Raw genomic sequence first — 14,654 nt, forward strand, 5'->3', positions numbered from 1 at the left:
GAGTTAACAGGAAACTCCCACTCTCACAGAAATGTCTCATGATTAAATATTTGGGACACGAGGGGTCAAAAGCACTGGAGAACGGACTTTCTTCTTCCGCCTGCTGTTGCAGTGAGAAAACAGAGCAGCCAGGGGGAAATGCCGGCCTCACGGCAGCCTTCAGATCAGCTGAAAGGCGGCAGAGAGAAGTACAGCAGGAGCATTCTCCTGCTCTAATCAATCCCTAGGTCCATCGGGATGGATAAAGGCCCTCAAGCATAATGGGAAGCCCTTCAGCCTTCTGCTAGTGACCTCGGCTTAGTGGGCAGCATCCCTTCCCACCAGCTCAGTTATACCCTCATCCCAGTTCCACAGAAGACTTTAGGCAAAGCCTCCAACCCATGGAGATGCTACCCATTTGGTAATGCCTAGAAGTATTTTTGGTGGTGGGGATTGAGAGGTTCTCTTGGCATCCAGTAGGTAAGAGGTTGCCCCTCAAGACTCTGGACACAGCAGAGAACTGAACAGAGAACAGAGACACATGTTTGTATTTATGAGGCTTGAAAACAGTCTGGAAAGCAAAGGAGAATGTCGGGGAAATGTCCACGTCAAGGTCTAGACAGTAAGCTAGAAACTCAAGGTTCAGAGGAGTGAAGGGATGTGGCAGGGGACAAGAGAGAGCGCTTCTGTGCCCCTCCCCACGCCTTTAAAAGTCACGGGAATGTTTAATTGAAATAAATAAATATTCATCTTGAAAGAGTTACAAACAAATTCTCTGGCCATAGCTCAGCCATGTTCTTCTAGGATGGCTCTTCCCCTAGAAATAATCTGCTTCCAAGATTTCTTGGGGAACAGCCCTCTTAGGGGAAGTCGCTACCCTATTGGGATAAAGAAGCGATATGGCCAGTGACCTAACATCTCTAACCAGGGTCTCTGGACCCCTGCATTAGAACCTTGGTAAGTCAAAACAGACAGACCATGAAACAAGTAACTTCTCAATCTCATGGAAAAGGAAGGACTTACCAAAAATAAGCATTGGCCAAAAAGAAAGAACAAAACCCCCAAAATACAGTTAGCTTCCCTAGCAGAAAGCTTCTGAGGCCAAAGTCCTTTGGGCCAAGGTCTGTTTTAATCATCATTGGACTTGGGTTTTTATTTCTGAAGACCCCAAAAGAAGTATAGGAAGGAAAATGGACAGCTCCCTCTATCTGGGCTGCCTGGGATCTGACTAAAACCAGAAGGGGGTGGTCACTGCTGGGTCCCATTCCTGTCTCAGAGGTCTACACACCCAGGCTCATCCAGACCCGAATTCAGGGGCTTTGCAGGAGAATGGCATAGCCACCCCAAGCTTCAGGCTCAGGCGCTAAAGACATGTTGATGGCTGGAGTTTCTGTCTACTCCTCCAGAAGCACGGCAAACAACAGCACAGTGCTCACTATGACGCCCCCCTTTCTCACAAGGAGTAAAGAACTTCTGCTTTTACCTAGCTCTGGTACATCCTGGAAGGTGTAGGCAGGAGTGGATGTCAGACACGAACGAGAAAAGACCCAGGATACACACATAACGAAACGAAAAACAAACAAACAAAAAAAGCCTTTTTATTGAAAATTAAATTCAAACTTCAAATTAATATTACAATCATGAGGGAAAAATGCCAAATAATTCAATTTACAGTTGCAACATACAATACAAATAGTCCCTTTGAAGTCCAGAGTAAACTCATCCACAATCATGACCTGTGGCACAAAGCAGAATTTGTACAATACGGGCATGGAAAGCAAATCTCGGGCAATAGCAATCAGAGAAATAAAACATAAAAACAAACGCTGTATTTACACAAAATGCTACAATTTTGTTGTTGTTGTTGTTCCACAGAAATCTAAGAATGGTAGGCATATCAAAAGACATGGAGTTTTATTCATAATACCTAGGAAATGACTGTAAGTTATGGTCTTGGCTGGTATATTTTTAAAGTACTGCATTACAAAGCAAACAATTACTTGTAAACATGAAGTAAACAGACAGCTATGAAAGTTCTCACATAGGAAACAATCTTTGTTTTAGATGCATTACCTATTTTAAGAACAACAAATTCAAAGTTTGGAAGAATTGTCTTTTATTGTTTCTTATTCTTTTCAATACTGTGGCTATCATTGCTTCTACTAATGCTCTCTCTCTCTCTGTAGGTTTGTCAGTCCCTTTCCTTGGAGTAGACGGAACCCCCAACATGGCTCCTCCCTTCTGAATCTACCCTGGACAGTCTCTAAAGATGTGGAGATGTTTCTCTGTTTGTTTCCCAAGGGTCTCTGGGTAAAGGAGGAGACAGTTTAGAGAGCAAACAGTAGTTAAATCTGTTAAGTCTCTCATTCCCTAACCTAAAACTAAAACCATGGTACCTGATCTGAGCTATGGCCTAGGTTAAAATTTCTGAGACACTGAAGAGTGTTTTTCTAAAAATCTGGCTGTGCCGGTCCGACGTAAATCCCAGGGATGTTTGTGCTCCTTTGAGAACTCTGTGTGTGTGTGTGTGTGTGTGTGTGTGTGTGTGTGTGTGTGTGTGTGTGTGTCGGGGGGTGGGGAGGGCATTGGTTAGTACACATAGATGGTTCCAGATGTAAATAAGACATTGCTTTGGTCTAAAAACCAGAAATCATACATGTGACCCAGTGCAAACGGAGTGTTAAAGAGACAAGGGAAGAGGAAGGGGATTTTAAAATCCTAGCCGCACCCCCCCTAAAAAAAAAACAGAAGAAAGAATAGGTTCTGAGTAATGGGAGCCACCCAGTGAGGTGGCTGAAAGGTGGAGAGAAATACTTGAAATTTTCTCAAAGGGAGGGCAGAGGGAAACAACCTGTTTTCAAAGTATCTCAGGGTTGCTGCCTGCAGCCACTACAGTAACAACAGGGCACTAGCACATCCCCTCTAGTCCCTTAATATGTGTATTGTAAACTTTAAGAAGCCCTTTAACATTAAGAAATAATGTAGAAATATAGTACCCCCTTTTTAAAAAAAATTAAATAGGGTGCAGCTGGCACCGATGATAACATCTTCATGTCAGTTAATGCAAGCTGACAAGTGTGACCAGACACTGGCTTTTGTAAGCGCTGCTGAAGTGGACAAACACATGGACGGTGGTGTGCTTCAAGCTACCACACGCGACAATAAATAGCATCGGTTACGGCTTCCCGCTTGAGAAATACAAAGTGGCTTATCTATCTGAACATACTTGGTACACAGCCTTTAGAAGGCAAAGTGTTTGGGTTCAGTGGGGGCTTTCTTCCCCCCTCGATTTGTATCAGAAGGAGTTAGGAGGGATTCTAAGGGAAACCCAGACTGGAGGCACACACAGGACCACCTGCGCCCAGACTGTCCCACACTGGGACAAAGGTCAACCTGAGAAAGGACAGAAAGCGAGGGGGTGGGGTGGGGGGGCGAAAGGCAAGTGTCTGCAGAGCTCTGCTTAGGAGGACTCAGGATTCAAAGGAAGGGGGCCTCCACCCCAACCCACCCCCCACTGCCTGTGCAGGAAGAGTGCGGGCATTTGCCTAGTGATGTCATTGAAGAATCCCTGGCTTGGATTAAGGTTTCACACTCAGGGATTGGCTGCAAGGTCCCAGCAATGGTCAAAGTGCATCCTCCAGGAGGGCTGGGTCTCAAATTCACACGCAATGGCGGACACCAGTCGGCACATGGGCTTCCCTGCTCTTGGCCCTCCCTAGTGAGAGCTGCTAATATCAAGGGATTCATGGAGGTTCTCACGGGCTGTGTCTACTGACAGCAGCCACAGTGGCCATGACTTGAGCTGACCAGCTTCCCTAGGACAGTGACTTCATTCTGCTCCTTGGAAGGCCGCTGGAGGCCCTCCTTGGCTAAGGCACTTTGGGCTTCCATGAATGACTGTGTGGTAAGGCTGACGGGGCAGAGGCCTGGTGTGTCTGAGCTCCCTACACTACACATGTCGTGATTGAGCCTTTACCACCCGTGTGGCTTTCAGCTGACTAGCTTCTCAACCACGAAGCCTGCGATTTAGAGTTCTGCTTAACTCTGAGACCACAGAACACTTTTCTGCAGTTATTCACTTGTGTTTGGCTTTTTAATACGACAAGAACCATAAAGACCATGCCACCACCACCACCACCCCAAAAAGAAAGAAATTAGGAAACCATATGTCTCCAGCATTTCATGCTGGTAAAGGGACCACAGTAAGTGTTAAAGGGCTACAGGTCCTTAGGTATTTTGTTTTTGGTTTTTTTTTAAATCTTTAATTATTGCTTTAAAAGGTAAAAAGCTGTATCAGAGGCAATCAAAGACCTGAAAGAATGAAACAGCATTTCCTTCATACATCACAAAAACAACTACATCTAAAATATTTGGAGATGGAAGTTATCTTCAAAAACCACATTGTGCCTGAAGGAATTGAAATTGCTTAGCAATATTTCAGATATGGCTCTAGCCCACTGAAGAAATTTGTTATTTAAGAAAAAGCACTTTTAGAGACCGAAGTCAACATATCATTACACTAAGAAATGTTCCAAAGGTCCAAATGTCATTAAATAATTATAAATATATCTTTAAAGTTATATGACCATTCACGTTAGCAAGTTACCTCAGATTTTACACATATTCATAATTTAAAAAAAAGAAAAACAAATAACACACAGCCAACTCAAACACTATATCATTATGGCTATAATAAGGTATTGCCATTTTCAGTTTTGCATAAAGGGAGAAGGGGAAGGAAAGTGGGGGTCGGGAGGATTTCATTTTGGTTAAATGGGGGAGATGGGGGAGTACAAAAAAGTAAAATAAAATAATCTATCCTGATCAGTATTTCTGAAGTCACTTTCTTAGAGTAGGAAACAAAGATAATAAGTGAACTCAAAAGTTCAGACGCGTGCCTGCAGCAAGTCTGAAGGCAAACCTTGGAACAGGCATTCAGAATGGACAGCCCTGGATGCGGCATTCACGCTACCTCCGCCCTTTCTGAGTGAGCGAGCAAGTGCACCACACAGCCGGCTTTGCAGGCTGGTCTGCAGAGCGCACCAGCCCTACACAGCCGAAGCTGTGGTTTCAAAGGACAGGGAGGAAGTGGCTTGGCTCTTCTTCCTCCTGAACCCGGAGTCCTCCTCTCTGAATTGGCAAAGGAACAGGTTACTTATGAAAACAGACCAGACAACAACACCTTTGACCATTTCTTCCTTGGTAAAGGGGACATCTTAAATAGTAAACAACATGAGACCCAGTTATGACTGTCTCTACCCTCTTAGGGTTGCAAGATCACGACTAGGGATGGACTGAGAAATCTTCTAGATAGACTAATCAATATACATATATATGCACTCTCTTTATATATGTATATATTAACACATGAGGGATGTGACCCCTGGATGCCACTGGGCCACGGCTGAGGAATTTCAATATGGTCGCCAGACAGATTCATCCATTCTGCCACTAGAATTCAAAACGGTTGGGGAACTGCTGTGGCTTCCATCAGCGTCAACACCATCATTCTGGTTAGGCAAATTTGGATTTAATAGCGTGCTGCCATTCGAGGTGGTGCATGGCGGTAGCATTCTGGAAGGAGACCGGTCTCCTCCCGGTACCACGGGGAACTGATAGGGCGCTGACGAAGTGCCATAGTAGAGATATGGCGTGCTGCTGGTCTGGAAGGGTCCACTCTGGCTTTGGGAAGAGCCGGGGTAGGGTGGTGGCAGGTAGGTGTGGTAGTGAGTGGTGGCGGACATGCCGAGGGACACGCCTGTCGTGACGGGCGGGGTGTAAGTAAAGGTAGCTGGATAGTGCATTCGTGGGTTGGAGAAGCGGCTCTCAGTGAGGGATGAAATGCTTGGGAACTGCCTGGGGTCTGAAAAAGGGCCCAGTTCTGAAGCACCTAAAAATTATAACAGAAGATGGGGAGGGGGAAACATCTGTAAATATCAATTAAAATGATAGAATTTTTTTACAAGATTTAAGAAAAAAAAAAGAAAGAAAACTTTAGCTTTCTCCCAAGGAACAGCAAGTCACAAACAGATTTTCAAACGCACTGCTCACCTGGGGCTTGGCTTTCCCCACGTTACAATCTTAATGGCATTTATCCTTAAGTTCTCCAGCCCCGAAAATCCCGAAGGACTTTTTAAAGCCAAATGTATGCTAGGCCCTGTGTGGAAGCCAACCCAACCCCCAAGTCACCAGATCTGTCACCAGACTTTAAGACTGGACCTTCATTGACAGTTCCCACCCCACCCCATCTCTCTTTTTGTTTCTTATTACACTTTAGATATCTAAAGTGAAACTTGTACTAAATCAGACCAACTCATTTTTCCTAACTCAGTGTAAACAAATTCTAAAGATTTATTATTTTAGCCCTTGGGAGGGGGGCTTCTTTGTTAAGATAAGTACATCAAACAGATTCCCTCAACATATTCCTCCTTATTCTTTTTAAAAGAATTTAAGACCTTGTTACAATCCTCATTGTAGCCATGGTAAAAAAAAAAAAAAAAATCAAAGCAGATTTCAATGGTAATCTAACACTATCTTGCTTCTCTGGGGGTGTTGGGGAGAGTCCTCAGAAATTCTCCCTTGAGTCATAACTAAGTGAGAAGGTATTGAAGGTGGGGTGGGGTGCGTGGGAGGGTGGAGGGGGTGAGGACCTAGACAGTCACTGCCTTTCAGAATCTTGAGGAGTGACACAGAACCGGATTTAGGTCGGGTGCCCATGGCAATTTTTCTAAATGTTTCAGGCCAAGGAGAGATTAAAAGGAGGGCTCTCGGCTGATCGCCTGAACCCTGCACTAAAGTGGGCTTTCAAAGTTTTGGGGGGCTTTAAAAGCACAGAAGCAGACATGGCTTCCCTCTGGAACTTCCACATTCGAAGCTACCAGTGTGCCTCCTTAGCAGAGCCGTCTGCCGTCTACCTCCTGAAGGCACAGCTAGAGACTTTGCACGTGCAAGCCAGTCTTCTGAAATAGATAAAACTCATAGCTGTGATCTTGGGGTTCCTTGTAATTTTCTAGAATTGACAGAATTATGGCAAGCCCTTTGGTAACATCAATGTCACTCGCTAAGACTATGACACTGAAGCTTCCCTTTCTTTTCTGATTTGGCTTTTCTGCATCTGCATTTGCTGCAGGTTTTAGCTGCAAGTGAAAGTCCCTCAGCCCAGTTGGTGCTCAGGCTTTCTTCTGGGACAGTCTGATGTTTACTGAAGGGATCGTTTCAAATAAGTGTCCCAAAAGGCCTGATGGCTGGTGGTTGGTGTTTGTAAGAATGCACACTGCTTGTACCTTCACCTAGAGCTGGGATTCAGGCATGGAATACATTTGTCATACAAAGTAACTGCTTGAAAGCAACATGGGGTTAACAAAACCTTTCTCTCACAAACCAGAAGACAGCCCAGCCCAGCCCCCCAGCAATTGTGAAGTCTCACCTGCCTGGCTCTTCTTGCTGAGAGAGGAAGGCCAGAGGCAGAAGTCAGAGGTGGCAGTGTCATCATCTGGAAAAGGAGGGGACGAACTCTAAGTTCCCTTCCAGCTCTAGCATTGACATCTGGTCTATGACATTAATTCCAAAGCAGGAGGAGAAAGAACGGCCTTGGGGTGTGGGGGGGAGGTTCCCATCCCTCATTAGTGCCTTCCCAGAACCCACGGGCCCATCTGCAGAAGGCGCACAGCAAATGAACTGCCTCCAACAGTAGAAGCAAACACTTTCAAGATGACAAACTGAAATGCATGCAGCCAGGCACTTAGGGTTTGCTGTTTATAACCCCCTCACTCCCTTGCCTGTCCTCTCCCTCCCCCCTCCCCCTAAAGGAGATTTGGATAAGCCCGAGTTTTAGGCGATGGTGTGCAAATCAGAAACGGGAGCAGATGAGAGTCCCCACCTCCCTGCGCTGTATTTATGGCCCCCTGCAGACAGTGCGGACCCCAAGCAGAGGCCACAGGTGGTCCTCAGCTGCCTTCTTGCCCCACAGCATCTTAGATGGAGTGGAGGGGCCAGCCTAACAGACACAGGCAGGCCACTTCCCTGTGCAGGAAGTTCAGTACCCAGAGCACATGGCCAGAATAACTGTAGTCATTTAAAAAGGAAAGGAGTCACACTTCAAACGTCAACATTCGCCCCTCCAAAGCAGCACAGACTTCACTTACAGATAGGCAGGTGAATGTTTTTTTTAAAGGCTTCTACATGTATTTATTTTTCCTTAAAACTACATTTTAGGAATAATTAAAATTCCATATGGCTTCACTTATTTTGATGCCAAAGTTTTTATTAAAACTCTTTATGGGGGACCCTGCTAGTAAAGTCTGATAAGGCTTTGTGTTTTCTCCAACCACACAGCACTATTTTAGCTGCTACATTTTGCTGATGTTTTTATTGCTCGGCGGCATATGCCAAGATAGCTGTAGTTTTGGGGTTTAGAGACATTAACTAACACAAACCGACAGTCACCTTTCGATGGGTGAGCTCTGGTTGGGGTTCATTTGTCATCATGGAAAACAATGGGGCAAGTGTCTGTTGGGGTCACCGCATGGTGACCAGCCACTTCTTTGAGACTGTGATGTCTTGAGGACCAGCTCTTTCTTGACTGAATGAACTAAAGTAGACTTGAAAGGGACTAGAAGAGATTCCTTGAAATCTATGAACAATAGTGTTTTCCGGAATTTTCTCAGTCATTTCATGTGAGCAGGTGTTATTTCTGAAGCTGACTGCGGTGTATAGGGTATGAAGAAATAAGAACTTTTTTCATGTATGATGGGCAGGTGGGAAGAATCCTAATAGAAACCCCAATTTATTTACAATCATTGTTCCAGAGGGAAGAAAGGCAACTTCAGCTTCTCTCCCTTCAGTCTGCACCTGAACTTGTCATCTGTCTTATACGAGTGCTGTGGTTTTTTTTATATCTCCTTTTCGGGTGATTTTGACAATGACACTGTTCCTTTGTGTCATCAGCCACATTACAGCCACAAACTTAAAAAAAATAGTTAAAAACATATACTGAATTGACTATGGGAAATGTCGACTTGGCTTGTTAAAAAATGCCCACGAGACGAAAGCCTGGAGTATTCTAAAAGTACTAGTAAACCCATCTAACTTTGTGCATGTAACCCCTCCTCCCCGGTGACAGGCCTGTCGCCTCAGAGCAACCCAGACATCTTAAAGCTCCAGCTGCTGTCATCCACTGAGTAAATAAAGCTAAGGTCATTCTTTGTGCTGTTGGCCGTAAATGATCTTGTTCATGTACAAGGTACACTAAACTGTACTTAAAAAAAAATGGAAACAGCCAGGAAATTGAGGGTTCTACTGTCCACATGAGACCTGGTTGGAAGAGTCTCAAAATTAACCTGGGGTGCAGTTAAGTCTGCAATCCAGCACCAGAAGGCTACGGTAGGACTATGCATGTTTAACCCTGGACTACATAGTGAGTTCCAGGCTAGTTTGGGCTACAGGGCTGAGATCCCTATCTCAAAATAAAATCACAGCTTCAAAATAGTGTTTCAAGTGCCTGGTGGCTGACAGAAGTCAGTGAACCTCCAGGATGACGCATCTTCCTGATAGGCTAGTTTGACTCAACCTAGGAATGGAGCGACACAAACACAGTAAACCTGAAAACCGTGGCAGACTGCACACTTGGGTGACTATTTTGGAGGACTAAAAATGATTTCCACAAAACTTTGTACCTATCAGCTGGGCAGTGCTGGTGTGTATCCTGGATCCCAGCACTCGGGAGGCAGAGGCAGACCAGGCAAACCTCTGTGCATTTGATACCAGCCAGGACTGTCTTAGGAAAGAAAAATGTACCTATAACTCTTTATGCTATGTCCCCTGGTCTCCCAAGTTAGCCATGGATCTCCTGCTGGTCAAAGCATGCTAATGGGAAAGTCTAACCATCCCATGGATTGTCGTCTAATCCACACTTGACAGCTAGGGGAGTCCAAGTCAGAGAGGAGCTCTTCCTTCACTCAGCATCCCCACACAGTGAAGCACAGCGAAGGAAGCAGAGCCAGAGACAGACACCCTGTGACTGCTAAGAGAAGACAAGTAGTCTGTGCTACCCTTGAGGAATCGGGTTGAACCGATCACAGCCCCCCTCCCCACTTCTCTCACTTTGTCTAATTGGAAACTACTTAAGTAGACTCTTTAGGTATCTCAGTGTCACCCCAGTGATGATTACCAATTGGGGAAACCCTCTTATGCTCCATTCTGGCCACATCGTGGATCTAACCTGATAAACAGCAACCGGTTCCAGTTGCTCAGGGTACAAGAAGAATGGAATCCAGGTCAAGGGCTCCATCCCTTGGGATGCCCTGGCTTCCTACAGATGCGCTCTGTTCTGAAGCTGCTGTCTCCACCCCCAGCCACAGCTGGACAGCATGCAAACAAACGCAACCGCCTTAAGGGGGAACTCTAAGAGTCTTGCTGTGGAAAGCAGCGGCAGGAGCCCCTCACAGGCTCACACAGACTGGGAAGGATACATCCACAAAATGCACGAGGCCCAAATAAAAACAAAGTCAAAGTTAAAAGAAAAAAAAACTGCCTCTACCCACAAGGTCTGTGAGAGGAAAGCCTGCAGGCTCTCCTTACCTAGTGAGGTTTCTGGAGTCTTCAGAGAAGGGGAAAGTGTGTGAAACCCAGACAGGAGGAATACAGGAGAACCTTGGACTTGGCTCTCGGGTCTCCTATCGCCTACCACCGTTTTTTCATGATCTATTCCCCAGTGCTGCTTACCCTGGATCATGCCTGACTCACAGTTAAAGACAGCTGCAGAAGGCACAGATTTCTCCTGTCAGGGCTTATGAATGGGAATACTCAGTCTTCTCTTTTTTAAAAAATTATTTACTCCGTGTGTGTGTGTGTGTGTGTGTGTGTGTGTGTGTGTGCGCGCGCGCGCTATACATATGTGGGTACCCATAATGGCTGAAAGACATCATTGGCACTGAGGTAACTTTCTGGCCCTCCTCTCCTTTTTGGAAGTACTGGGGAATCAAACCTATAGCCTCAGGCATACTAGACTAGCTCTCTACCACTGAGCTACAGAGCCACAGCACAGTAGCTAATAATCGCCATTTCTAAGCCCTGTCTTTATGATACATATATCATTTAGTAGACCGTAGCTAAACAGTTGTTATTGAAAACAGCAAGGAGGTCTTTACAATCAAAGGAAATTGGAGTTTGGGGATAGAAAAGTACTTGTTACTAAGGGGTGTCAGCTGGGAAACGGGGCATGTTAGCGTCCTGACTAAACAGTAAGCAGAACCGACATGACCCGAAGGAGCAGACAGAGGCAGAAGAAATACAAAGAGCCTTGAATCTAACGAAACATCAGCACATTCAGAGCCCGTCCGTGAGCTAAGGACACAACTGTGTGACAGGAAAAGCCAGCTGCCTGGCAGCCAGGTGTTAATTTCAGAGATACTTTGGGGGCAGTTACCTGGCAGGAGTTATTGCTTCAACAAATCTCAAATGAAGCTCATGAACTTTTTATTAACCTGAGACATCCTTCCCGGGCACACAGACCACACAAGACCCACCCAGGGCTGCTGTTCTCTGGTTGCAGAGGCTCCTTCTGCTTCAACACTTCGGCTGCCCCATCCCAACTGCCTGCATAAGGAACAACGTCCTATTTGGCTTCCCTTCCAACAGTAGTCCTCTGCACCGCTCTTCCGAGCCCTTGCTCGCGCCTCCACTGACTTATTAGCTGTTTCTTAGTCTGTTCTGCCTCACTAGAGTCAGCTTTAGATGGCACGGGATTTATCTTATTTCCCTCTCACATCCCTCCCAGAACCTAGTACATTGTAAGAGCCTCAAATGGATATATATGTATATGTATGCATGCATGTATGAGCGGTTGGATGGAAAAACAAGAGAATGAGCTTAGGTGTCAGCATCTCTGACACGGCCAGTATACTCGCAACACAGTAAAAATCCGCATCAAAGCCCTGGGGAGGGCTGAAGAGTTGGCTCAGCGTGTAAGAGAGCCCACCTGTAACTCAGTTCAAGTGGGTCTGATATCCTCTGGCCTCCAGGTCACCTGCATACACATAGCATGCCCCAAGTCACGTAGCCACACAGTTTACACATAAATAAAAGTAATAATTAAATCTGTTTTAAACACACTTTGGGTGGCTCATGTCTGTAATCTCAGGACTCAGAAGGCTGAAGCATATGGAAGATCACCATGAGTTTGAGTCCAGAATAGACAACATGGTGAGTCTGAGGCCAGCTTAGCTTAGGCTGGTTACATAGATAGTGTCTTAACAAAACATAAAACTATTAAAAAAAAAAAACAAAAACAAACAAAAAAACAAAACTAAGCAATGCTGACACCCAATCTAAAATGAAATGTAAGTGCATTTCATACCTAAAACCTTGTTAAATGCTTTTTAAAAGGGACACCAAGCTACTCGCAGTATGATGCAGCATGCATGCATCACCTGACCTCATGCTGCAGATGGAGCGCCTGCCCGGCAGCATTTGCAACAAATGTCCCTGTTTCTCTAGCATGCTAGTCCTTCCTTCCTGACACTGGCCCTACCTCAGAACCAGCATGCATGCAGCTGCAGACTGGAAGACCCTGGGGAAGAAATGAAACGGAGGGATGGGGAGACTCAGATCAGAGATGCAATACGTGTCCTTCCAGCCAGTTAGTGCGCTTGTCCCTGCTGGTGAGCTTGGGCCTGCCCACTGCTGCCATTAAAGTCATGGTATTTATTTGGAATCAGTAAGGTAAAGGGGACAAAAATTGAAACTTTCTGAATGTCTGCACTTGTGTAAACAGCCAGTATTTCAGAGTCATTAATCACCATTGATGGGGGTTTTAGCTCAATCAACAATCATTGGTGGGGGTGGCTGGCTAGTAAGAGCACTATCTTCCTCATAAAGACCCTCAGTTCCATGGCTAGAATTGGAGGGATAGGGAAAGGGGAGAGAGAGAGAGAGAGAGAGAGAGAGAGAGAGAGAGAGAGAGAGAGAGAGAGAATGAGAATAAATCATTGATGCATTGATGGTCTTGACAAGTAAGACCTAGGGTCTCTGGGTCCATGGGGCCAGGGGCAGCAGGGACTCCAAAGTGTCCTCCTGTCCCACACCCAACACCCTCCCTCCCTTCTGCTGCCTGATGAGGCAGAAAGTGAGGGTGGGGAAGGACACAGAATCTGCACTCTGTAGAAACACCAGGGAGAGGGGACTCTTTCGCTTGCAGAGCTTCCTTTCCGAGCCAAGGCAGCAGAGCTTGGAAACCAGGGATGGCCACCCTTACTACGTGCAGACGGCTCTACCACTTCTGGTGAGGCACAGCCGAGTCACTGTGCAAAGAATGTGTGACAATGAGAAGAAGCCTGAGCATGCATGCAGAGTTACTTTTCACCTTGTCCCTCAGCCCCTCGGTATGCATGTGCTTCCTGCTGATGTGACACGAACTTGGGGCTCGCGGGTGGGCTACGCTGTGGCTGCCCCCTCAGGGTTCCCAAAGCAAGCACCCACAGCAGAACTCATGGCCACGGAAGAACACCCCCTCCCGTGGTGTGCAAATCTGAACTACGTTCTTATAGAGTATCCCTTGAATATTTGTGTCTATAAGCTTACCATGCTGTTTAGATTAAAGCATAGCCATTGTCATTCGCATTGTTTTTAGATAGGTATTTTTATTTTGAAATGACCCAGCTGTTTCTCTCCTGCGTGTACACCACAGCGTTCTCTCTATATACCCTACCACAGCCCATGTTTACTGTTGCCTTATTCACTATAGAAAAGAACTGGAATCAGCCCAGTTGTCTATCAACAGATAAATGAATAATGAAACATATATATGTGTGTGTATATATCTCATACTTAGCTCTAAAGAATAAAGTTAAAAATTTGTAAGAAAATGGATAGATTTAGACTGTATGTTGTTAGGTAAAGTCACATGATTTCAAAAAGAAACTATTTTCACTCTCATATGTGGAGTGTAGCCAACAATATGTGCATCTATGGAAACAAATGTGCATACAGGTTCAGTATAACATGAAAGAAAACAAGTTCAACACGAAGCAGTGAGGAAGGACAGAATGCAAGCAACGGACGCAAGTCATAAAATAGACTATAAAGCTTTTCTAAGTCCAATTCTATTATGGACTTTTTTGTTTTTGATGGTGGATAAGTGCATAAAATTTATTCAGTACTAAAAGTGTAACATTAATGTGAAGCTCCACAGCTTCCATTCTGAATGTCAGTTCTAACTATCTAGACGTTCACTGAGTTGCATGGGCCTGGTTAATTTTTGGCATGCAATGGTTTTTACTTACTTGCAAAGTTTTTATAATAATGTTTGTTTTAAAAAGTTGTTTTATTATTAGAAAAATAAAGCACACTAAAGAAATGAATTCTATCTTGGGGTGTGTGTGTATGTGTGTGTCTGTGTGTGTGGATGTGCACGCAGGTGAATATGCATGCCTGTAAGTGAAAGCCAGAGATTGGAGTTCATCAGTTTGGCTGGCCTGGACAGCCAATAAGCTTGAGGGACCCACCCATTTCTACTTCCCCCAAGTGGACTTTCACATGGGTGCTGGAAATCTGAACCTGGGTCCTGAACCCCATGCTTCAAAGGCAGGCACTTTCCCAAGTGAGCCACCTCCCCAACACATCCTTCCTTTAGACGGTATCTAATATGTCAATGGGAAAGACAAGTGTGTCAAAGTCCT

The 14,654-nt window shown here is 45.3% G+C and overlaps 1 protein-coding gene across 6 annotated transcripts in view; it reads right to left on the reverse strand.

Annotated features, from left to right (window-relative positions):
* Runx2 (RUNX family transcription factor 2) overlaps positions 1-14,654 on the reverse strand; it is a 239,385-nt gene that overhangs the window by 104,534 nt on the left and 120,197 nt on the right. For 2 of the 6 annotated variants that reach the window (XM_075980691.1, XM_075980688.1), the window contains 2 exons: positions 7,406-7,471; positions 1,546-5,869 (listed from right to left, as the gene is read on the reverse strand). The exons of 2 other annotated variants lie outside the window; for them this stretch is intronic. In XM_075980691.1, coding sequence (XP_075836806.1) covers positions 5,394-5,869; positions 7,406-7,471 — 542 coding nt within the window. In that variant the 3' untranslated portion in view covers positions 1,546-5,393. Of the gene's footprint in view, positions 1-1,545; positions 5,870-7,405; positions 7,472-14,654 lie in introns of those variants that run through there. 2 more of the 6 variants (XM_075980693.1, XM_075980689.1) reach the window with 1 other exon arrangement.

The sequence above is a fragment of the Microtus pennsylvanicus genome, chromosome 7 (genome assembly GCF_037038515.1).
Source record: "Microtus pennsylvanicus isolate mMicPen1 chromosome 7, mMicPen1.hap1, whole genome shotgun sequence".
Lineage (NCBI taxonomy): Eukaryota > Metazoa > Chordata > Mammalia > Rodentia > Cricetidae > Microtus > Microtus pennsylvanicus.